Source organism: Bos indicus, chromosome 23, assembly GCF_029378745.1.
Source record: "Bos indicus isolate NIAB-ARS_2022 breed Sahiwal x Tharparkar chromosome 23, NIAB-ARS_B.indTharparkar_mat_pri_1.0, whole genome shotgun sequence".
Classification (NCBI taxonomy): Eukaryota; Metazoa; Chordata; class Mammalia; order Artiodactyla; family Bovidae; genus Bos; species Bos indicus.
Window position 1 is genome coordinate 31,604,949 of NC_091782.1, and position 25,351 is coordinate 31,630,299.

Below are 25,351 nucleotides of genomic sequence, written 5' to 3' on the forward strand. Positions count from 1 at the left end.
GAGTCTTTTCCAATGAGTCTACTTTTCACACGAGGGGGCCAAAGTACTGGAGTTTCAGCTTTAGCATCAGTCCTTATAAATCTTAGTACTCACTAAAATAAAGTTACAGAATAGGGAATAATGTTGATACAAGTTATATTATTATATTTCCCTCATTCTAGGGTATCCTGTTCTTGAGGTGTAAACACATATTTCAAGTTTTATTGTAATTATATTACAATAATGGGGTAAAAGAAGCAGGCCGATAACAGATTCCTACCTTCCTGTGACTGTTAGAATAATAAGAATGGTTATTGTACCTATCTCCCAGTCAATCAATCAATAAATTAATTAAACATTTTAGAGAAGTACGAGGAATCTCTATATTTGAAAATAACTCCAAGAATCTTTTCTTAAGACAGAATCAGAAATTATTCTGTTTTATTTAATATTAATGACTTTGTTTCTTAATGGGATCTATGTAAAAATAATTATACTTTTAAAAGGTAAAACAAAGTTAATGATTTAAATTCTTCATCTTTTAGCATGCACTGCCATGCTATATTATAGGCACAGAGAAAATTCTTTCAATAAAGAATTACATTAAATTGAGCAAAGTACTCTTTTATACACTCCAGTCATTGATGTAGATTTCTAGGTTTTATCAAACTCTCCACTATAATCCACATTTGGACATTTCACTAGATATTCAAAAATTTATGTAATAATCTATTGTTATCATACATTAAATTTTATATTATTTGTATCACTGAAAAAATATGTTTATGTGTTTGATAATAAAACTGTTATCTATATAATTTATATAATCCTGATTTGAATTGATATTGAAGTTTCTGAATATACCCATATGATTTCTACTATATTGATTATTCTACTTTCAGAATTGCTATTAAGAAAAAAGAAAAAGAATGATCAATGACAGCTACTTTGGTGGATTTATACTCCTTGGATTCACAGGCCAGCCTCAGATGGAGATGATTATTTCTTGGGTTGTTTTTTTCTTCTACATCATTGCCCTGACTGGAAACATGGCCATCATCCTGCTATCTTTTCTCGATGACCATCTCCAAACTCCCATGTACTTCTTCCTTAGAAGCTTGGCCATTTTGGATCTCTGATATACCACAAACATAGTCCCTCATATGTTGGTCAATATCTGGGGCAAAGACAAGAGAATTACTTTTGGTGGCTGTGCTTTCCAACTTTTCACTGATATGGTTCTCTGCTCAGTTGAATGTATCCTTCTGGCTGTGATGTCTTATGACAGGTTCAATGCTGTCTGCAAGCCTCTGCACTATATGACCATAATGAACTCCCAAATTTGCCAGGGCCTTGTAGGCACTGCGGGGGTGGTTGGTGTTATTAATTGCATGATACTTTCCCCCTATGCCATGAGTCTTCCTCGATGTGGAAATCACCACCTGGATCACTTCTTTTGTGAAATGTCTGCAATGATCAAGATTGCATGTGTGGACACGACAGCCATGGAGGTAACCACATTTGCCATGTGTCTGATTATAGTTCTTGCTCCTCTTCTTCTCATTCTGGTTTCTTATGGCTTCATTGCTGTAGCTGTGCTCAAGATCAAATCTGCAACGGGAAGGCAAAAAGCATTTGGGACCTGTTCCTCCCATCTCATTGTGGTATCCATCTTCTATGGAACTGTTATCTACATGTACATCCAGCCAGGAAACAGTCCAAATCAAAATGAGGGTAAACTTCTCAGTATCTTTTATTCCATTGTTACTCCCAGCATGAACCCACTGATCTATACTCTAAGGAATAAGGAGTTCAAGGGGGCCATAAAGAGACTGATTGGGAAAAAGAAAGTTCTGTGGAAACAATAGGACACTGATTTTTCCTTCCAGAAGTTTCTATTATGGAAATGTGTCCTTTACAACCTTTATATGTCGACTATTTATGTTGCATCATCACCTGAGATAAAGTACATGAAAGTGAAGTCACTCAGTTTGTCTGAATCTTTGCAACCCCATGGACGGCAGCCTGTCAGGCTCCTCTGTCCATGGTATTCTCAGGCAAGAATACTGGATTGGGTTGCCATTTTTTTCTCTGGGGAATCTTCCTGACCCAGGGATACAACCCAGGTCTCCAGCACTGCAGGCAGACTCTTTACCGTCTGAGCTACCAGGGAAGTCACTTCTCACCTGAGAGAAGTACTCACGAAATATACAAAAAATTATTATCAAATATATTGCATTATTTATTTATTTTTATTTATTTATTTTATAATTTTATTTTATTTTGTAACTTTACAATATTGTATTGGTTTTGCCATATATCAACATGAATCCGCCACAGGTATACAGGTGTTCCCCATCCTGAACCCTCCTCCCTCCCTGTGCCATCCCTCTGGGTTGTCCCAGTGCACCAGCCCCAAGCATCCAGTATCGTGCATTGAACCTGGACTGGCGACTCGTTTCATATATGATATTATACATATTTCAATGCCATTCTCCCAAATCATCCCACCCTCTCCTACTCCCACAGAGTCCCAAAGACTGTTCTATACATCAGTGTCTCTTTTGCTGTCTCGTATACAGGGTTATTGTTACCATCTTTCTAAATCCATATATATTATCAAATATAATGCATTATTGAATAGCTAACATATTATGATACATGTACAAAAAAACATATTTAAAATAAGTTTTAAACTGAGACACCAAAACTAAAAATAATTTACAATATGCACTGATTCTTTTAGATTATACATGTCCAAATTTTACTTGTATTCCTCAGTTAACTGTAATATTTTCCTTTAATTATGCTAACTAGATATTCTCATAATTTTAAGGGGTTAAAATCAGCTCTTTACTGACAGAAGTAAAACCCCTATTAACCAAGAAGACCAAGAGTTCTAGTTATCAATCATCTTCATAGTGATGCAATGTTAATTGACCACATCAAAAATTTCTTTCAACATTTTCCTCTACCCATATAATTACTCCAAAAAGTAATTGTGAGCACAAATGAAAGACATTTTATGTCACACACGAGTAACCATCTTTAAGATATCAACACTAATGCTTTTATTTTTTCCACTGATTTTCCAAATTTCTTATTTTAGAGGTCAGCATGGGGGTATTTGAAATGGGTGAATTTAACTCAATGACCATTATATCTACTACTGTAGGCAGGAATCCCTTAGGAGAAATGGAGTAGCCATAATGGTCAACAAAAGAGTCCAAAATGCAGTACTTGGATGCAATCTCAAAAATGACAGAATGATCTCTGTTCATTTCCAAGGCAAACCATTCAATGTCACAGTAATCCAAATCTATGCCCCAACCAGTAATGCTGAAAAAGCTGAAGTTGAACGGTTCTATGAAGACCTACAAGACCTTTTAGAACTAACACCCCAAAAAAGATGTCCTTTTCATTATAGGGGACTGAAATGCAAAAGTAGGAAGTCAAGAAACACCTGGGGTAACAGGCAAATTTGGCCTTGGAATACGGAATGAAGCAGGGAAAAGGCTAATAGAGTTTTGCCAAGAGAACACACTGGTTATAGCAAACACCCTCTTCCAACAATACAAGAGAGGACTCGACACATGAACATCACCAGATGGTCAACACCAAAATCCGATTGATTGTATTTTTTGCCAAAGATAGAGAAGCTCTATACAGTCAGTAAAAACAAGACTGGGGCTGACTGTGGCTCAGATCATGAACTCCTTATTGCCAAATTCAGACTTAAATTGAAGAAAGTAGGGAAACCCACTAGACCATTCAGATATGACCTAAATCAAATTCCTTATGATTATACAGTGGAAGTGAGAAATAGATTTAAGGGACTAGATCTGATACAGTGCGTGATGAACTACGGACAGAGGTTCGTGACATTGTACAGGAGACAGGGATCAAGACTATCCCCATGGAAAAGAAATGCAAATAAGCAAAATGGCTGTCTGGGGAGGCCTTACAAATAGCTGTGAAAAGAAGAGAAGCAAAAAGCAAAGGAGAAAAGGAAAGATATAAGCATCTGAATGCAGAGTTCCAAAGAATAGCCAGGAGAGATAAGAAAGCCTTCCTCAGCAATCAATGCAAAGAAATAGAGGAAAATAACAGAATGGGAAAGATTAGAGATCTCTTCAAGAAAATTAGAGATACCAAGGGAATATTTCATGCAAAGATGGGCTCGATAAAGGACAGAAATGGTAGGGACCTAGCAGAAGCAGAAGATATTAAGAAGAGGTGACAAGAATACACAGAAGAACTGTACAAAGACAATCTTTACGACCAAGACAATCACGATGGTGTGATCACACACCTAGAGCCAGACATCCTGAAATGTGAAGTCAAGTGGGCCTTAGAAAGCATTACTATGAACAAAACTAGTGGAGGTGATGGAATTCCAGTGGAGCTATTTCAAATCCAGGAAGATGATGCTGTGAAAGTGCTGCACTTGATATGCCAGCAAATTTGGAAAACTCAGCAGTGGATACCGGAATGGAAAAGGTCAGTTTTGATTCCAATACCAAAGAACGGCAATGCCAAAGAATGTGCAAACTACTGCACAATTGTACTCATCTCACACGCTAGTAAAGTAATGCTCAAAATTCTCCAATCCAGGCTTTAGCAGTACGTGAACCGTGAACTTCCTGATGTTCAAACTGGTTTTAGAAAAGGCAGGGTAACCAGAGATCAAATTGCCAACATCCGCTGGACCATCGAAAAACCAAGAGAGTTCCAGAAAAACATCTATTTCTGCTTTATTTATTATGCCAAAGCCTTTGACTGTGTGGATCACAATAAACTGTGGAAATTTCTGAAAGAGATGGGAATCCAAGACCACCTGACCTATCTCTTGAGAAACCTGTATGCAGGTCAGGAAGCAACAGTTAGAACTAGACATGGAACAACAGACTGGTTCCAAATAGGAAAAGGAGTACGTCAAGGCTGTATATTGTCACCCTGTTTATTTAACTTATATGCAGAGCACATCATGAGAAACGCTGGACTGGAAGAAGCACAAACTGGAATCAAGATTGCTGGGAGAAATATCAATAACCTCAGATATGCAGATGACACCACCCTTATGGCAGAAAGTGAAGAGGAACTAAAAAGCAACTTGATGAAAGTGAAAGAGGAGAATGAAAAAGTTGGGTTAAAGCTCAACATTCAAAAAACTAAGATCATGGCATCTGGTCCCATCACTTCGTGGGAAATAGATGGGGAAACAGTGGAAACAGTGTCAGACTTTATTTTTCTGGGCTCCAAAATCACTGCAGATGGTGATTGCAGCCATGAAATTAAAAGATGCTTACTCTGGCTTACTTCACTCTGTATAATAGGCTCCAGTTTCATCCACCTCATTAGAACTGATTCAAATGTATTCTTTTTAATGGCTGAGTAATACTCCATTGTGTATATGTACCACAGCTTTCTTATCCATTCATCTGCTGATGGACGTCTAGGTTGCTTCCATGTCCTGGCTATTATAAACAGTGCTGAAGGAAAAACATAAATACAGTATACTAACGCATATATATGAAATTTAGAAAGATGGTAACAATAACCCGGTGTACGAGACAGCAAAAGAGACACTGATGTATAGAACAGTCTTATGGACTCTATGGGAGAGGGAGAGGGTGGGAAGATTTGGGAGAACGGCATTGAAACATGTAAAATATCATGTAAGAAACGAGTTGCCAGTCCAGGTTCGATGCACAATACTGGATGCTTGGGGCTAGTGCACTGGGACGACCCAGAGGGATGGTATGGGGAGGGAGGAGGGAGGAGGGTTCAGGATGGGGAACACATGTATACCTGTGGCGGATTCATTTTGATATTTGGCAAAACTAATACAATTATGTAAAGTTTAAAAATAAAATAAAATTAGGAAAAAAAAAAAAAAAAGATGCTTGCTCCTTGGATAAAAGTTATCACCAACCTTGATAGCATATTGAAAAGCAGAGACCTTACTTTGCTGACAAAGGTTCATCTAGTCAAGGCTATGGTTTTTCCAGTGGTCATGTATGGATGTGAAAGTTGGACTGTGAAGAAAGCTGAGCACCGAAGAATTGATGCTTTTGAAGTGTGGTGTTGGAGAAGACTCTTGAGAGTCCCTTGGACTGCAAGGAGATCCAACCAGTCCATTCTGAAGGAGATCAGCCCTGGGATTTCTTTGGAGGGAATGATTCTAAAGCTGAAACTCCAGTACTTTGGCCACCTCATGCGAAGAGTTGACTCATTGGGAAAGACTCTGATGCTGGGAGGGATTGGGAGCAGGAGGAGAAGGGGACGACAGAGGATGAGATGGCTGGATGGCATCACCAACTCGATGGACATGAGTTTGGGTGAACTCTGGGAGTTGATGATGGACAGGGAGGCCTGGCATGCTGGAACATGGGGTCACAAAGAGTCGGACACGACTGAGCGACTGAACTGAACTGAACTAATGGGGGTATTATCATGGCACCTGTTTTGAGAAAGGTAAAATTCTTTTTCTCTAATTTGGAAAAACTGGCACAAGTAAAGGTGATTTTACTGGTCACTGAAATGTCCTATTTTCTTTATTTGGAGAAGTGTATATTTAGACCTTCCACCCAACTTTTGATTGGTCTCGTTTTTTGATATTGAGTTGCCTGATGTGTTTGTATATTTTGGTTATTAATCCTTTGTCAGTTGCTTCATTTGCAAATATTTTCTGCAATTATGAGGGCTGTGTTTTCATCTTCTTTATGATTTCCTTTGCTGTGCAAAGCTTTTGAGTTTAGTTAGGTCCCATTTGTAGAAAGGAAGGCCTCTAGACTATGAGCTCAGACAACCAAGAGCAGACGGTTAAATCTGAAAAAGTGAGTCCATGTGTCCACAAAAAAGATTTAAGGGAAGAACAGGATTTTTCTCAGCAGAATGCCCTCCCACATATGACCCACTATTCCCATGGCCAACATCTACAATTACCTTTTCAGTCTTCTAGTTTGACACCTGTTATCTTGTTAACTCTTTGCAATAAATCTAGGAGACATCATTAGCCCCATCACATAGATCATGCCTTTGAAAAACACATACTCCTTCTGACGGAGAATGTTTTTCTGCTTCCCAGGTCCTAGGGTCGACCTCCACGTGGGTGTGGACACTGGCTCCTGTTGGGGAACGGTACACAGCTAGTACAGCCGTGGGCCTCAGGGCCCTTGGAGGCGGATTCTGGGACCACAGTGTCTTTCCTGTAGGGTTGTTTTGAGGCAGTGTGCAGAGTTTTTAAACCACATATTCATAAAGATATTTTGTAATTACTAAATGAAAATTTACTATGTCTCCTGCTTTGCAATCTACTTTTTATACTTAAAAATATTAACCTACATCAAAATTTTAAATGCCTATGAAATATCCCTGTCTACAGATACAACAAAAGATACTAAATTTATTCCTGTTACTGAGCATGTGTTTCCGGTTCCTCACTATTCTACACACTTCCATGAGTGTGCTGTTATGTCATATACCCCTGAGATGATGTGACAAGAATACCAAGACAGGTGGCACTCTGCAGTGTTCTTTCCAAAAACCCACAGCCCCACTCTAATCATGAGACAAATACTAAATCGACACAAACCGAGGGACATTCTGTAAAATACCTCACAGTATGCCTCAAAACTGTCAACATCATTTTAAAAATGGAAAAAAGGAGACAGAAACTGTCACAGACCAGAGGATAGTGAGACATAACAGCAAAGGCAATGTGGCATGCCAGATTGGGTCCTGGGACAGAAAGAGGACACTAAGGGAATAACTGGTGAAATCTAAAGGAACTCTGGAGTCTACTTAATAGTAATGCATTTTTTTTTAAGATTCTACATACAAGTGATACAAATGAACTTATTTACAGAATAGAAAGAGACCCATAGACACAGAAAACAAACTTATGGTCATAAAGATATTGTCATAAGATAATATCTTTGTCACTTATGGTCATAAAGATATGGTCATAAAGACAAAGAAAAACAGGGGGAGGAATAAACAGGAGTTTGGCACTAACATATATACACTACTATATATAAAATAGATAACCAACAAGGACCTACTGTACAGCACAGGGAATTCTATTCAATGTTGTAAATTAATAGTACTCCAATATAAAATAAAAATTAAATTAAGAAATAAATGTTTCTTCAGACCCAGGGTTGTGTGTAGAAGTGAGCTTTTTAGGATATAATTTTATGTTGTCAACTAAGATTTTCTACATTAAGTTTTTTCACGGTGCAGTCTCACTCATGTCCAGTGAACAAAGAAAAAACTATATCTTTCAAATGTCATTTAGCTAGTGGTTTCTTCTTAGCTTCTTCTAGAAGTCATTTCAGGGTTAGGAACTTTTCCATTGATAATGCATCATTTCCTGTTGTTTTAATGAGTCAGGTAATTCACCGCAGGCCATATTCACAGAGAGATAGGGGTTCTTTCAGCTATTTGCAATAGTGGGCATCCTTTTTCTGCATTGTTCCACACCTGTCTGGCCTTCTCTAATTCCAGAATATTTTTCTATTTTATGATCTATGTTTCAGAGGTCAGATTTTAAAATGAAGTTTGCCTTTATGCTTTTATTATTTTCCTTGTTGAGGGAGTTTTTCAGAGAAGGAGAATTAATGATTTTTCATCATACTAGTAATAGAATTTTAATCTGCCATTACAAATAATCTTAGGATCACTGACAAGGCTTACATTTTCTGATGCCATTACTAAAACTATTCAACAGCAAAAACTGCTGAATATTTTTTGGAATTCAGTTCAGTTCAGTTGCTCAGTCATGTTCGACTCTTTGCGACCCCATGAATTGCAGCACGCCAGGCCTCCCTGTCCATCACCAACTCCCGGAGCTCACTCAAACTCACGTCCATCGAGTCAGTGATGCCATTCAGCCATCTCATCCTCTGTCGTCCGCTTCTCCTCCTGCCCCCAATCCCTCCCAGCATCAGAGTCTTTTCCAACGAGTCAATTCTTCACATGAGGTGGCCAAAGTACTGGAGTTTCAGCTTTAGCATCATTCCTTCCAAAGAACACCCAGGGCTGATCTCCTTTAGAATGGACTGGTTGGATCTCCTTACAGTCCAAGGGACTCTCAAGAGTCTTCTCCAACACCACAGTTCAAAAGCATCAATTCTTCAGGGGTCAGCTTTATTCACAGTCCCAACTTTCACATCCATACATGACCACTGGAAAAACCATAGCCTTGACAAGACGGACCTTTGTCAGCAAAGTAATGTCTCTGCTTTTCAATATGCTGTCTAGGTTGGTCATAACTTTTCTTCCCAGGAGTAAGCATCTTTTAATTTCATGGCTGCAATCACCATCTGCAGTGATTTTGGAGCCCAGAAAAATAAAGTCTGAAACTGTTTCCACTGTTTCCCCATCTATTTCCCATGAAGTTTTGGGACCAGATGCCATGATCTTAGTTTTCTGAATGTTGAGCTTTAAGTCAACTTTTTCACTTTCCTCTTTCACTTTTATCAAGAGGCTTTTTAGTTCTTCTTCATTTTCTGCCATAAGGGTGGTGTCATCTGCATATCTGAGATTATTGATATTTCTATCGGCAATCTTGATTCCAGCTTGTGCTTCTTCCAGCCCAGTGTTTCTCATGTTTGGAATTACATACATATAAAATGGCAATTTCCAGGGAGTGTGTAATTGATCAGTGTGCCCTCAATGGGAGTAACAGGCAAATGTTTAAATAATAAATTATGGTTTTCAGTCATAAAGCTATCCAATGATTGCCACCATAATTTTCTCACCCTTTCTGTCTATGGTAGCAAGTCTGGTACACGTCTATGAGGTACACCTATTGCTGAAATTGTCCTTCTTTGCCAAAATTGGGTATTTCATTGTTATGAAAATATATTTGAAAGTTAGGTTATACAAATTAGAGGTGATAGAAACTATAAAAACTACAGTTACTATCATATGTAGGTTTGTGTGCCTCATCTGTATTGTTCATTATGTCTGTTACCTTGTGATAATCTATAACTTCTCGACAAGCAATGTTCTCCCATATAAAGTAGAATAATAAGGCCATCAATAAAAGTATTTTATTGATCATAGTGCATATAAGAAATGTATACTGACTTGTACAATTGTAGTTACTTATTTAATCTTATATTAATAGTATTAATTAACTGGGGGAATTTCTCCTGGGAGATTTTTTTTAACCATTTATCATTTACTTATTAATATTATTATTTTTCTTTATAATATTGTATTGGTTTTGCCATACATCAACATGAATCCACCACGGGTGTACACGTGTTCCCCATCCTGAACCCCGCTATCACCTCCCTCCCCATACCATCCCTCTGGGTCATCCCAGTGCACCAGCCCCAAGCATCATGTATTTTTTTTTTAATGATCTTCTTCCTTGGATAATTATACAATACACATTTAATTGCTAATGAGTAACCCAATGTCCCCAAGGTCTTTCCAGACTCAACCAATTTTATCACTGCTGATTAGGGAAAACTACTTGTTATCTTCCACACTGAAGATGTTTTCTTCTCTGAAATGTATAATGGTAAGGGTCTTCTTGAATGGGTACATGAACTGCAAAAGATGACAGGCAGTGGCTGCCTCCTGCCATTATCACATAGGATCTCAATGGCAAGTGGGAGGAATGGTATAATGAAACAAGTAATGAAGAATTACATGTTTAGTCTTATTTAGGGAAAGAGAGAAAGAATCATTTCCTACTTTAGAAGAGTTCAATTTTTCTCCTCCAGAAAGTCTTTAGTTACATCACCACCACAGAAAAGCTCACTAAGCTTAATTAGGGTAAGTGGGGAAAGAAATTGTGCTGTTTTTAAAACATTTGATAAGATTTCCAATTTAAAGAATTTGTATAAGAATTTCTGGTTTCTATAGCAATTTTCTTTTCTTCAAAGTTTGAAACATACATTACATCCTAAATTGATTTCACTTGAAAATGTGTATTTGTGTTTTTAATTTCTACCCCCCCAAAATTCATAAATTCATTTTAACAAACATTTGTTAAGAACATTGGAGATACCTTATGAGGCGGCTATATGGATAAAAAGCTTTTGTTTTAAGATATAAAACAGAATTAATTCAATTTTGCTTATATGATTGATATGGGAGTAAAACCCAGTGGAAATCCCCACAGATTAGCTAAATTTGTAAGTTTGAAGCTGCAAAAGATGAAGGGACCATAAAAAATAGAATTCTTAGTTATGTGTACAGAATTAATTAGTAACTGAAGTCACAGAGGCAGAGGAAATATGGGAGGAAGGGGATTCCATTAGAGAATGTTGTTCATAAATGCAGGAAGAAAGGAGGGAAAGAATGGAAATTCCACTGAGGGAAATGTTAGTGAAGAATTGAAAAGAACTATTTATGAAGGCAAAGAGCAGGTCTAATGTAGAAGAAATTAACTTGCCATTGAGAATTCAAGCAGGAAAATAATTTAGAAAAGACCACAGGTTTAGAAACTAGGAATCCATTTGTGGGCTTGAGAGACATTTTCTTAGCAGAAATGAGTTTGCAAAAAGACACTAGTTTTGTTAGATAGGAGAAGAAATGTCCATGTGTGGTCATCAAAGTCTCTTTGGACCAACCTCAAATGTTTACAGACTTTTTTCTGTGCTAATCCTGAGAAAAGTCAGTAGCAATATAAACATAAAAATAACACAATCCCCCCTCCTGAAGTTGTTTAACATTTTAAATGCATAAGTAGTAGAACTGGACCTCCTGCAAGATGAGGGATAGGACACAAATAAATATTAATGACTGAGATAAAACTAAGAAATGGGTACCTTTTAAAAGAATTACTTCATAGGAAATGATATAATTTGGAATCAAAAGTACAGTTGAACCACAATATTGTAATTAGCCTCCAATTAAAATAAATAATATTTTTCTTTAAAAAAAAAGAAAAAAAGTTGTGTCTGCAATGAAAGAGGGAGAACACTGTTTCTGGGGAGTGATGGAAACAGAAAAATAATGTTTGGAAATACAAGTTTTTAGTTGAAAGTTTGCATTTTAAAATATAAGATCAGAGGATTGATATAGCAGAGTGAACATGGACAGCAGGATTGAACCTTTGTGCTTAACTATTAGAAAAGTCGTAACAGTTATGCAGCCTTCATTTTCTATGAACCCTTGGATGAAGGAGGCAAGAATTTGTTGCAGATTCCCAACCCCCTTTCCAGCATCCTGATTTGTAAAGGGAAGTCCATCTGGCTTCATTCAACCATTTTTCTCAGGATTTTCTTCTGAGACTTCTGCAGTTTTTTGCCTTGACACAGAAGGAGACAAAGTAATTGAGAGTATAAACTCTGGAGGCAAAGTGCCCTTTAGATAAATTTTATACCAAATTGGATAAACAGGAAAGTTAGAATAATTATGAGATTTAAACACTAATTTTTTAATTGTGTGATGTTTATCTTTGCAATATATATGTGTAATATTGTTTAAAAACATACTCACTATGGTTTCCAATATGTTAATATTTTATGTTCACAGATGATATTAAGAAAATGATCAATGATAGCTACTTTGGTGGTTTTATACTCCTTGGTTTCCCTGGACGGCCTCAACTGGAGATGATCATCTCTGGGGTTGTCTTTTTCTTCTACACTATTGCCTTGATAGGAAATATTGCCATCATCCTGGTGCCATTACTAGATGAGCGTCTCCAAATTCCTATGTACTTCTTCCTCAGAAATTTGGCCATCTTGGATCTCTGTTATACCACAAATATAGTCCCACAGATGTTGGTCAATGTTTGGGGTAAAGACAAAAAAATCTCTTTCAGCAGTTGTGCCTTCCAACTTTTCATTGATGTGACATTATGCACAGTTGAATGTATGCTCCTGGGTGTGATGTCCTATGACAGATTCAATGCTGTCTGCAAGCCTCTACATTATATGACAATAATGAGCCCTCAACTCTGTCAAGGCCTAGTGATCATGACCTGGATAATTGGTATCATTAATGGTGTGATCCTCTCTCCCTATGCTATGAGTCTTCCTCGATGTGAAAACCACCACCTGGATCACTATTTCTGTGAGATATCTGCAATGGTCAAAATTGCATGTGTGGACACCAAAGTCATGGAAGAAATGCTATTTGCATCGTGTTTTTTCATTTTCCTCCCACCACTTCTTCTCATTCTGGTTTCATATAGCTTCATTGCTGTAGCTGTGCTCAAGATCAAGTGTGCAGCAGGGAGACAAAAAGCATTTGGGACCTGTTCCTCCCATCTCATTGTGGTATCCATCTTCTATGGGACTGTTATCTACATGTACATACAACCAGGAAACAGTCCATCTCAGGATGAGGGTAAACTACTCAGTATCTTTTATTCCATTGTTACTCCCAGCTTGAACCCACTGATCTATACACTAAGGAATAAGGAGTTCAAGGGGGCCATGAAGAGGCTGGTTAGAAAAGAAAAACCTTCTGAAGAAACAGTAGGACACTAACATCTTTTCACAAGGCATTTCCAATAAAGAAATTGGCCTCGTGTAACCTTTAATTCATTGTGAAATTATTTTAGTAGTAGCCAATACCTAAAAGTAAAAATAATACCTAGAAAAATGTGCTTATATTTTAATGTCAGTGTCCTATAATGCCAAGGGTTGATTCTAAACTAAAAATGCCTTTCAAAGTCACTAGCCAATGGCCAACAGGCACATGAATAGATGCTCAAAATCATCAATTATTAGAGAAATTCAAATCAAAATTACAATGAGGTATCACCTCACACCAGTAAGAATGGTCATCATTTAAAAGTCTATAAATAATAAATGCTGGAGAGGATGTGGAGAAAAAAAGAACTCTCTTACACTGTTGATGGGAATGTAAGTTGGAGCAGCCCCAATTGAAATCAGTGTGGAGGTTCCTTTAAAAACTAAAAATAGAGTTATTATATGGGCATGTATCTGGAGAAAACTCTAATTCAAAAAAAGAAATATATGCACCCCAGTGCTCATGTATGTGTATGTGCTCAGTCATGTCTGACTCTTTGCAACCCTATGGACTGCGGTTCTCCAGGCTCCCTTGTTCATGGGGTTTCCCAGGCAAGAATATTGGAGTCGATTGCCATTTCCTGCTCCACCAACCAGTACTCATAGCAGCACAAGTTACAATAGCCAAGACATGGAAGCAACCTAAATGTCCATTGACAGAAAAATAGATAAAGAAGCTCTGGCATATGTGTTGTAGGTTATTATAATATAGGCTAACATAGGTTATTCTTGTTGTTGTTCAGTCATCCAGTCTTGTCCTACTCTTTGGGACCCCATGGAGTACAGCACACCAGGCTTCCCTATTCAACACCAACTCCCAGAGCTTATTCAAACTCAAGTCCATTGAGTTGGTGGTGCCATCCAACCATCTCATCCTCTGTCATCCCCTTCTCCTCCTGCCTTCAATCTTTCCCAGCATCAGGGTCTTTTCCAATGAGTCAGTTCTTCGCATCAGGTAGCCAAAGTATTGAAGTTTCAACTTCAGCATCAGTCCTTCCAATGAATATTCAGGACTGATTTCCTTTAGGATTGACTGGTTTGATCTTGCAGTCCATAGGTTATTACTCAGCCATAAAAAAATGAGTAAAAACAAATGAATAATGCCATTTGCAGCAACATGAATGACTTAGACATTATAATACTAAGTAAAATAAGTCAGACAAAGATAAATGTTATATGATATCACTTATATGTGGAATCTAAAAAAATGATACAAACACACTTTTTTACAAAACAGAAATATGCTCACAGACATAGAAAACAAACTTATGCTTACCAAAGGGGATGCGGGGAGCTAAAATAAGAGTTTGGGATTAATATATATACACTAATATATATATAATAGATAAACAAAGACCTACTGTAAAGCACAGGCAACTATATTCAATATCTTATAACAGCCTATAACCTCTAATGGAAAAGAGGTTATTTTGTATATATGTATACATATATACGGAGAAGGCAATGGCACCCCACTCCAGTACTCTTGCCTGGAAAATCCCATGTATGGAGGAGCCTGGTAGGCTGTAGTCCATAGGGTCGCTAAGAGTCGGACACGACTGAGCGATTTCACTTTCACTTTTCACTTCCATGCATTGGAGAAGGAAATGGCAACCCTCTCCAGTGTTCTTGCCTGGAGAATCCCAGGGACGGGGAAGCCTGGTGGGCTGCCATCTATGGGGTCACACAGAGTCGGACACGACTGAAGCGATTTAGCAGCAGCAGCAGCATACATATATACATATGTATACATATATATATATATATATATATATACACACACATATATATATATTTGAATCACTTGGCTGTATACCTGAAACTAACACAACAGTGTAAATTGACTATATTTCAATTTAGTTAAAAATGGATGAAAAGTAAAAGAAAACGTCCTCAGTCATCATTCCTAGTCTATAAATCATGTGCCATTCTTTAAGCATTTTCCTTATAGTTCAATTCAAGCTTTATCAAGAGGTTGAAATATTTCAGCACTGACCACACAGTATGAGTCAGATGATTCCATCCTCAATATAGTATCACAGAAACATGTGAATTTTGGTAAAATTTTCTACGTAGTGTCCTTAATAAAAGAATAAAATGCATTGAGGAGGGCATAAGACATTTTCACAGTTGAATCGGGTTTTAAGTATAAACAATAAATAAACAGATACAAAAATCCAGTAACATTCAAAGGCAGATGAAATAGGTATTTGAATGTTTTTGCAGAATAATAATATTGTTGTTAAAGTATAGGCTATCTTGGTAGAGAGAGAAAAGAATCCAAAAGGTAAATTTAAGCCCAATTGTTAAAAAACTGTGGAGTCTATACTCTCAAATACTTCTCTGATGACTAGTGACTTTTGCTTTTATTGTTCTTATTTGCTCTTTCAAATGCTGTTCTTACTGAATTCTCCTTCTATTCACCTGAAAAGGGGCAAGATTTATAACTTTTATAATAGCCACGTTTTAAGTGCTACTTTTTTCACGTATATCTGAGTTTCTATGGCTACACACTAAAAAAGGCACACATGCAAACATACACAGGTACATATATGAACATACTACTGATTATGGTTTTTATACTGGTGAACATATATTCCTGCCTTCTAGCAGGTCCTATGTTCAGGGCTTCGGGTGGATTACAGGACAATATATAAACAAAACTTACCATGCAACCATCAGAAGGTTCAATCTACCACCATCTACAACACACGTGCCAGAATATGACACTAAATTTCAAAGGAATAGAATGCCTGAATCCATAATATAGCCTGCCTTTTCCTGAATTAGTCACTTATACAAGGAAATATTGATTATCTAGACTATCTATGAAGGAATCAATATTTTCTGACTTTTTTGTGGTTTTATAACAGTGCCTGGGTCTCAGTATATATTCCATACAAATTTGTGATTAGAGTGAAAAAAAATCATATCAACAAAAAAGACAGTACAAAGCTAAGTCCACAGTGCCTCTGATCACTATTTCCTCACTCATCTCCCAAAACGTAAATGCATTTTGATCATCTACATTTTCCATGCTGTTATTCCCATAGTGGAATCCCTTTCCTTTCCCACATGCCTGCCCTTATCCTTCCTAAAATCTTCCAAGCTACCATTGTGATCTCCTATCCCATAATTAATAATTCACCTATATCCTCAAATAATTTACTTAACATTTTCTATACCTCCTAGTGTTAACTGAATTGAGACCCTCTCTTGAAGACAACATTTCAACCACATCTCCCTTATGAGAAAATAATCCCACCCTCACTTCTTCAGAAAGCAGGATTTGAGCTATTGGTTTTATTCTACTTCTAGACCATTCTTCCCTTTGCTCCTATATTTAAAACACATGGATTAATTTGAAACTCATGTCATTTTGGCTGAGCAACTATCTAGACTGGAACTTCCCACAATAGGTCTAGACAGCTTGCATCAAAAAGGGAACCATCTTACACTGTTGGTGGGAATGCAATCTAGTACAGCCACTATGGAGAACAGTGTGGAGATTCCTTAAAAAACTGGAAATAGATCTCCCTTATGACCCAGCAATCCCACTGCTGGGCATACACACTGAGGAAACCAGAAGGGAAAGAGACACGTGTACCCCAATGTTCATCGCAGCACTGTTTATAATAGCCAGGACATGGAAGCAACCTAGATGTCCATCAGCAGATGAATGGATAAGAAAGCAGTGGTACATATACACAATGGAGTATTATTCAGCCATTAAAAAGAATACATTAGAATCAATTCTAATGAGGTGGATGAAACTGGAGCCTATTATACAGAGTGAAGTAAGCCAGAAGGAAAAACACCAATACAGTATACTAACACATATATATGGAATTTAGAAAGATGGTAACAATAACCCGGTGTACGAGACGGCAAAAGAGACACTGATGTATAGAACAGTCTTATGGACTCTATGGGAGAGGGAGAGGGTGGGATGATTTGGGAGAATGGCATTGAAACATGTAAAATATCATGTAAGAAACGAGTTGCTAGTCCAGGTTCGATGCACGATACTGGATGCTTGGGGCTAGTGCACTGGGATGACCCAGAGGGATGGTATGGGGAGGGAGGAGGGAGGAGGGTTCAGGATGGGGAACACATGTATACCTGTGGTGGATTCATTTTGATATTTGGCAAAACTAATACAATTATGTAAAGTTTAAAAATAAAATAAAATTTAAAAAAAAAAGAAAGTGAAAAAAAAAAAAAAAAAAGAATCACTCATGGTGCTATTTAAAACGTCCATCCCAGGGCACAATCAGATGCTTTAAATCAGAAATTCTGAGTATGAAACACAATACTTTAATTTTTAACAAGTATACCATGTGAATCTTATGAATTCTAAGGTCTGGGGAACAGTATATCTTCCCTTCTTACTGCTATCATTAACTGGTATCATGGCCTCTCTCTCTACATGCATTTACATTTTGGCATCAGAGGCACAGCTTTCCTCTTACTAAAGGCCTTGGTATCATTTCAGGCTGTGTCACAAGTAAGATGAACTTTTGAATATGCCAGCATCCCTGTTTCCATCTCCAAGGTAGATAGGACTTCTCAGTCTCAGGAACTCATTATTATGTCCACATCATAAATCTCATCACTCCTAGAGCTGCTCCAGCTGTACAATCTTAAAGCAAAATATCACAAAACAACCTCTATCCTTTTAGATTTCTTTCCATTTACTCCTTTTAATCTTTGAATTGAGTAAAAAGATAACAAAATTATTATATAACCATTGTTCTCTTATCAACAGTGAGAAATATTATGTTATTTCTAACCAGTTTACTGTTGGTTTGAGCAACAATAGTTTTTTAAGTTTGCAAATAAGAATTTAAGTTTTAAAAAATTTTGATATGAAATCTCCAAATCAGAAACAAGTGGTACAGTTTATCAGTATAGAAAATGGGATGGAATACAGCCTAATACTAATTCCATCTATTATGAATTAGGCATAAGCAGATAGGAGGCATATTTGATTAGACAATCTTACAGGAGAATCAACAATTTATACCTGGATTTCAGTGAAATAAACTAGAGTAGTGAACACTTATAAACAGTAGCTAAAAAGCATCAATAAATAAATTTTGGTGGATAATATTCAAAAGGCACGTGGCATAGTGATCAGACATAGGCAGGAGATGAAGAACAAGTCTCTCTATTAAGCTGATAAATTAAAAATACTTTGCTTAATATCTCTTCATACCATTGGACAGTAAGTTCCATGACGTTGATGAATATTTGTATCTTATCTACCATTATATACCCAGGATCTAGTACAAAATAGGAGCCTAATTTAAAAAATCAATAAATATCTCTGAGATGAATGAATAAGAATTGGATCGGATAAAAATTATGACAGAGACTCAGAATGAAGAAAAAAGAAGTCTATTCCCATAATTGGTGGCCCATACTGAGAAACTTGGACACACCGGGTTGTAGAGCAGCAGCAGTACCAGGAACAATAAGTACTGACCTCTGCTTGGCAAGTACATTTGCACTGGGGATTTCTAGTACATTACACATAGACAAAGGACAGACTGAGGCAAGGAGGCAGAAGTAACTCAGAACCAAGAAGCACTGATTAGATGTCCTGAGTGTTTATTAAACAATCTCTGAAAATGTTAGGAGCCTTGTTGGGACGAGATGGTTAGATGAAAGTAGTGGTTGGGTTTGGAGGAAAATAGACCAAAGCAAAAAGAAATAAATGTAAAGGCACGAGACATTTCACTTGGTCTTTTTTTTGCAACCTTATGTTTCTTTTGTTGCCCCAATTCAACTATATTATGTGCTCTTTAATATGACTAATAAATATATTCATTTCTACCACATCAGTTCAGTTCAGTTCAGTCACTCAGTCATGTCTGACTCTGCGACCCCATGAATCACAGCATGCCAGGCCTCCCTGTCCATCACCAACTCCCGGAGTTCACTCAGACTCATGTCCATCGAGTCAGTGATGCCATCCAGCCATCTCATCCTCTGTCATCCCCTTCTCCTCCTGCCCCCAATCCCTCCCAGCATCAGAGTCTTTTCCAATGAGTCAACTCTTCGCATGAGGTGGCCAAAGTACTGGAGTTTCAGCTTTAGCATCAGTCCTTCCAAAGAAATCCCAGGGCTGATCTCCTTTAGAATGGACTGGTTGGATCTCCTTGCAGTCCAAGGGACTCTCAAGAGTCTTCTCCAACACCACAGTTCAAAAGCATCAATTCTTCGGCACTCAGCCTTCTTCAGAGTCCAACTCTTACATCCATACATGACCAAATACTGTGCCTAAATCAGCACCATGAAGGAAATAAGGATCTCAGCTGAACAAAATGCAGCTCTTTACTACTTTAAGGTTGGGAGGTATATCTTCCGATTTTTTGAAGACCTCAGAAAGAACGAGGTCATTCTCTCTTCTCAGGTTAAGCAAAAGTCCAACATTTTTAGTTATTCCAAATACCCCAGGTCCTCCTCCCTAGTCTTATTAGTGATCCCTTTACCTCCTTGTTTCTTAGAGTGTAGATGAGCGGGTTAAGAGTTGGGGTTACAACAGTGTAGAAAAGGGTGAGAAACTTGCCCTGTTCATGAGCATAGCGACTCTTGGGTTGAAGATAGACAGCTGTGACAGTGCCATAGAAGAGGGACACTACAAGAAGATGAGAAGTGCAGGTGCCAAATGCTTTCTTCTTGCCTGAAGTTAACTTTATTCTCAGCACAGCTTTAGCAATAGCAATGTAAGAGGAAAGGATAATGATCAAGGGCACCACCAGGAGAATAATACTGGCTATGGACATCTGGATTTCATTAGAGACGGTATCTGCACTAGAGACCTGAATGAGGGCTGGAACTTCACACACAATGTCATCCACCCTCTGGTGGGAGCAGAAGGGTAACTGGAGGGTAGCAGGAGACTGAATCAGAGACTGAATCAGGCCAGTCCCCCATGCAAAGATGGCCAGCTGCAGACAAAGTTTTGGGTGCATGAGAGTGGTATATTGCAGTGGATGACACACTGCCACACAGCGGTCCACAGCCATGATGACAAGAAGGATACATTCAGTGGCCCCAAGCCACAGGAAGACATAGAGTTGAATGGCACAGCCAGTGTAGCTGATGGTCTTCTCTGGACCCCAGAAATGAACCAACATTTGTGGAACACAGCTGCTGGTGAAACAGAGATCTAGCAGAGATAGGTTGGAAAGAAAGTAATACATCGGGCTGTGGAGTTTGGGATCCTTCAAGGAGATAAGAATTATGACCAAATTTCCTGTAATAGTCAAGCAATAAAAAATCAGAATCACCCAGAAAAGTGTCTTCTCCAAATATGGCTTGTCAGAGAAGCCCAGGAGGATGAAATCACTATGGCTGTCATTACAAATGGTGAACATAGCTTCTGGAGCAATTGTCTTTTGAGGCAATGGTTCAAAAGTAGTTGCTCAAAGGCCTGCACAGAGACAGGGAGAAGGGCAGTATGATTACTTTCTACTCAAGGGCTCAAGGGTGAGATTTTTCCCTCCTATATTTAAAAAAATACAAAATTTAGTAATCTGTTTTAATCATTCATACCCATAATTCATTTTCTTTATTTTTGTTTCCCACCTTGTTCATATTTTGTATCTGATTAGAACTTTATATTATAAATATTACATAAATAAATACTGAATACCTTCTAGTCAAAATATCTTTGCTAAGTATTATGAGATTATTTTTATGCTTGCTCTCAAAGACTACACATTTATTACCTTTACTACATAGATTTTTATATAACTTACTGTTCAATAACATTCTCTTTCTCTTTTTTCCTTTTGTTCTCATTTCTATCCTTTTGGGTTTTTTTATTTTATTTTATTTTTAAACTTTACATAATTGTATTAGTTTTGCCAAATATCAAAATGAATCTGCCACAGGTATACATGTGTTCCCCATCCTGAACACTCCTCCCTCTTCCCTCCCCATACCATCCCTCTGGGTCATCCCAGTGCACTAGCCCCAAGCATCCAGTATCGTGCATCGAACCTGGACTATCTCAATTTGTCTGAATACCTTTCTCCCATCCCTCAGTCTTCATTCCTCTCTCTTCATCCTCCCTTTCTCTTCTTCATTCCACCTTTCCACTATCTCTCTTGATTTTTGAGCTTGAATTATTCCTCAGACACTTTATGATATGTGATCTAAGGAAGTTATTTAAACTTACTGTTCTTATTTATTTCTTTAGATTATCTTTTGAAAAACAGAGGGGAGGTGGAGGAATCATAGAACCTACCGATGCCTGTTGGAGAAACTGAATATGCGGACTTCCCTGGTCATCCAGTGGTTAAGACTCTGCCCTCCCAAGGCAGGGTGTGGGTTCCATGCCTGGTCAGGGAACTAAGATCCCACATGCCATGTGTGGGATGTGGCCAAAAAAATAAACTAATGTGAAGACAGTTCCTGGCCCATAGTAACTGCTCAGTGTTTATTATGTATCGTAATCCTGATGATGATACTTTTCAGTTGATCGTTGTAGCAGCAAAACATCAAAATATAGAAGCAAAGTTTTACAGAGAGTACAAGTTATATCATTTAGAAAAAAGAAATCTCATATATCTACATTTTCTCCCTTGAAAAGTAATTGCACCCACTTCTCATCACTTTAAATAATCTATCTTTATATTGCAGTACAGACATATCAGTTTTTAATATGCTTTTCTTCCCATAAAACCTGAGATTACAAAACAAATTTGAACTATGTACTATCTATTATTTATCTTTCCAGCAGATTAAGAAAAGATTTGGGGAAATATTCTTTCCACTCAATCACCGGTGGTATTTTCTTAACATCCTAAAGAAAGATGACGGCCTTTGTGCCTTTTCCTTCTTTCTCCCTTTTTCTGTTGTTAATTTTTAAAGATTCTGTACTCTCTTCCTTCACCTTCATGCTTTTCTGTTCCCTACCAGTTTTCCTATTTGTGTAGCATAACAAAATCTGTCAGCTCTTCAACTTTAATACACTTAAAGCTTGATACACTTTTTACATTTCTAAGTATTTTCATTTACAATAAGCTTTTGCCAAGGGAGTCTCCCATCCAGACTCACAGAAGGAAAATAATCAAAGTTAAAGATTTGAAAAAGATTTTACAAGTCTATGTCTTTCAGTGACTCCCTTTAGCTGCCAGTCCTTCAAGAAATGTAAAATCTTGGACTCCATTCTCTTATCCAAATCAATGTTTGATAAAGTATTACTTATGTCAACATTTAAATAAAAGCATTCCTTTTCCAAAACAGTTACTTCCCTGGTGGCTTAAACGGTACAGAATCTGCCTGTAATGCAGGAGACTTGGGTTTGATCCCTGGGTTGGGAAGATGCCCTGGAAGAGGGCATGACAACCCACTGCAGTATTTTTGCCTAGAGAGTCCACACGGACAGAGGAGCCAGGCAGGCTACAGTCCATGTGGTCACAAAGAGTCAGACATGACTGAGCAACTAAGCACACAAACTAAATTATCATAATTCTGATGGCAAATTTCAGGCACTGTATCTATCTCTTTATTCATAATTTATTACTTATATACCAAATCATTCCACAAACATAGACTTAAGAAAATGTACATATAGTCAATGGATAGAAAGAAATTTTAATCGGAGATCCATAAACTGAACAGACATTGTTAAGCAGTAGCAGCATCAAAGCTCTGCTTGACTGAGTTCTTACCATGTAACTTGATAATTTGATAAGTAGCTTATCTTATTTAATCCTCACACATACAAAAATGTATCAGGTGTTGAAATATGTCTGAGTTATCTTCCTATATTTTGTCAGCAATTGTGCTATATATTTTTATCACTTTAAAATAATTGTAAAAATGAAAATGTGAACTAGAGGAAATCTAGCAGATGCTTTACCCTCTGAGCCATCAGGGAAGCTCCAGAGGAAATCAAATGCATGGAAATGAAATGTGTTGAAAACATTTAAAATCATATGGTAAAGAATCTGCCTGCAAGGCAGAAGACCGAGGTTCAATGTCTGGGTTGGAAGATCCCCTGGAGAAGGGCATGGCAACATACTCCAATATTCCTGCCTGGAGAATTCCATGGACAGAGGAGCCTGGCAGGCTACAGTCCATGGGGTCACAAAGAATCAAACACAACTGAGTGACTAATATTTTCCCTTTCTTTTCAAAAATAATACATTGTGTCAAATGGACCACTCAAGCCAAGATTCTAAGAAAAATTATGATATGCCCTGATATTTACAATCTATTATATGAATTCATAGGGGTGAATTCTTAATCTCAGTCTAATATAGTTTCAACAACATAATATCATGCAGCTTTTTACATCAGTATATGTTTTTACTTTTACACAGCTGCTAGAAGAAATTTCCTGAATATTCTGGTCTTATTGTTTTCTATCTATCCACCTTACTCTTACCCACCTATTGTGAATTACATTTGATTTTATCTAAATACTAGAAGTAGATATATTTCAAGTTTTCTCTCAATCAATAGTTCTCAGTATCTCTTACAGGATAGTAATCTACAAGGACTCACAAACACAAATATTTTGAAAGGAATTAAGATGCACAAGATCCCTCATATCTCATATTTTTAATTTACTTAGCTTTTTTTTTCTTTAAAATGATACCAATTTTTGAATTGGTATCTGAACCTTTGTTCTGTTTTCTGTGCCATTATTCCTTTATTTTTTGTAAACTTTTGCAAACTAGAGTTGATATGTTACCACTTTGATTAGGAATCTGAGTTCAATATTTAGTAGAAGAAAAAGTTAATGTTTTAAAAACTCTGAGTTGATGATTTTCCCATCTCCAAAATCAAAACACCTCCTATTCCATCCTATGATTTTATCTACTTCAGTAACTTTTGGCTTGTGTTCCTTGTATAAAGCTAGGTTGTTCTACTTTTACTGGTTTTCTTTGTCTTTTAAAAGATATTCTCTGTATGTATATATCTATTTATATTTCTATCTAATACATTTGTGTCTCTGTGTATCTATCTAAGTTCTTGTCTAATTACAAATCATTGGAAGAGGTATCCCCTGCCCTGTTCTGGATCAACTATTCTCAAAAGATTCTTGGGTAGGAAGAGAGAGTCTTAGTTTAGCTCATATTCACTATGCAAAATACCACAAGAATTCTCTTTATTTCTGTTGAGATTGTCTTCTCACAAACGTCAATTTTGTCTGTGCTTTTCTTTTAGTTCACCTCCTCTGCTTCTGATACAGTATCTAGAGGAGAATCTGTGGAGAACCAATGCATTCCAATTAATGTGGCTGCTGCTGCTAAGTCGCTTCAGTCGTGTCCGACTCTGTGCAACGGCATAGATGGCAGCCCACCAGGCTCCCCCGTCCCTGGGATTCTCCAGGCAAGAACACTGGAGTGGGTTGCCATTTCCTTCTCCAATGCATGAAAGTAAAAAGTGAAAGTAAAGTCCTTAGTCGTGTTCGACCCTTAGTGACCCCATGGACTGCAGCCTACCAGGCTCCTCCATCCATGGGATTTTCCAGGCAAGAGTACTGGAGTGGGGTGCCATTGCCTTCTCCGATTAATATGGCCACAAATGTGGAATACAATATTTACATCTCACCTTCTAAAATAGATGCCTCTGGTGAAGTATATCTCAATGCACAGCCCATCTCTGATTTCAGCAGAACTTTAGTGGACAGTTCTGTGTGAACTCAGATTCATCTCACCCACCCTGACAGTGTCTTAGCTCAAGCGTGCTGTATATGTCTTCTTGGTTGGTCCCAGGCCTTGTGTAACACTGTGGGACTGGACTTGGCACAAAGACAAGTGCTGCTCAAAAATGCAAGAGATTTAATGACCCAAGAGGAAACTTTCAAACAAGGGAGAATAGTAGCAAGTGGA

The 25,351-nt window shown here is 37.6% G+C and overlaps 1 protein-coding gene and 2 pseudogenes across 1 annotated transcript; 2 read left to right on the top strand and 1 right to left on the bottom strand.

The window, feature by feature from the left end:
• The first annotated feature begins 908 nt into the window (after window positions 1-908).
• On the top strand, window positions 909-1,847 carry LOC109576705 (olfactory receptor 2W1-like; annotated as a pseudogene).
• A 10,650-nt stretch (window positions 1,848-12,497) lies between these two features.
• LOC139178845 (olfactory receptor 2W1-like) lies at window positions 12,498-13,445 on the top strand. The gene has a single exon (XM_070777636.1). The coding sequence runs from the start codon at window positions 12,498-12,500 to the stop codon at window positions 13,443-13,445; it is 948 nt and encodes a 315-aa protein (XP_070633737.1).
• Window positions 13,446-18,108: 4,663 nt separating this feature from the next.
• On the bottom strand, window positions 18,109-20,875 carry LOC109576709 (olfactory receptor 2H2-like; annotated as a pseudogene).
• Window positions 20,876-25,351: the final 4,476 nt, after the last annotated feature.

Bases quoted from the DNA above. Each gene is read 5' to 3' on its own strand.
- LOC139178845 (XM_070777636.1), top strand. From the start codon at position 12,498: ATGATCAATGATAGCTACTTTGGTGGTTTTATACTCCTTGGTTTCCCT.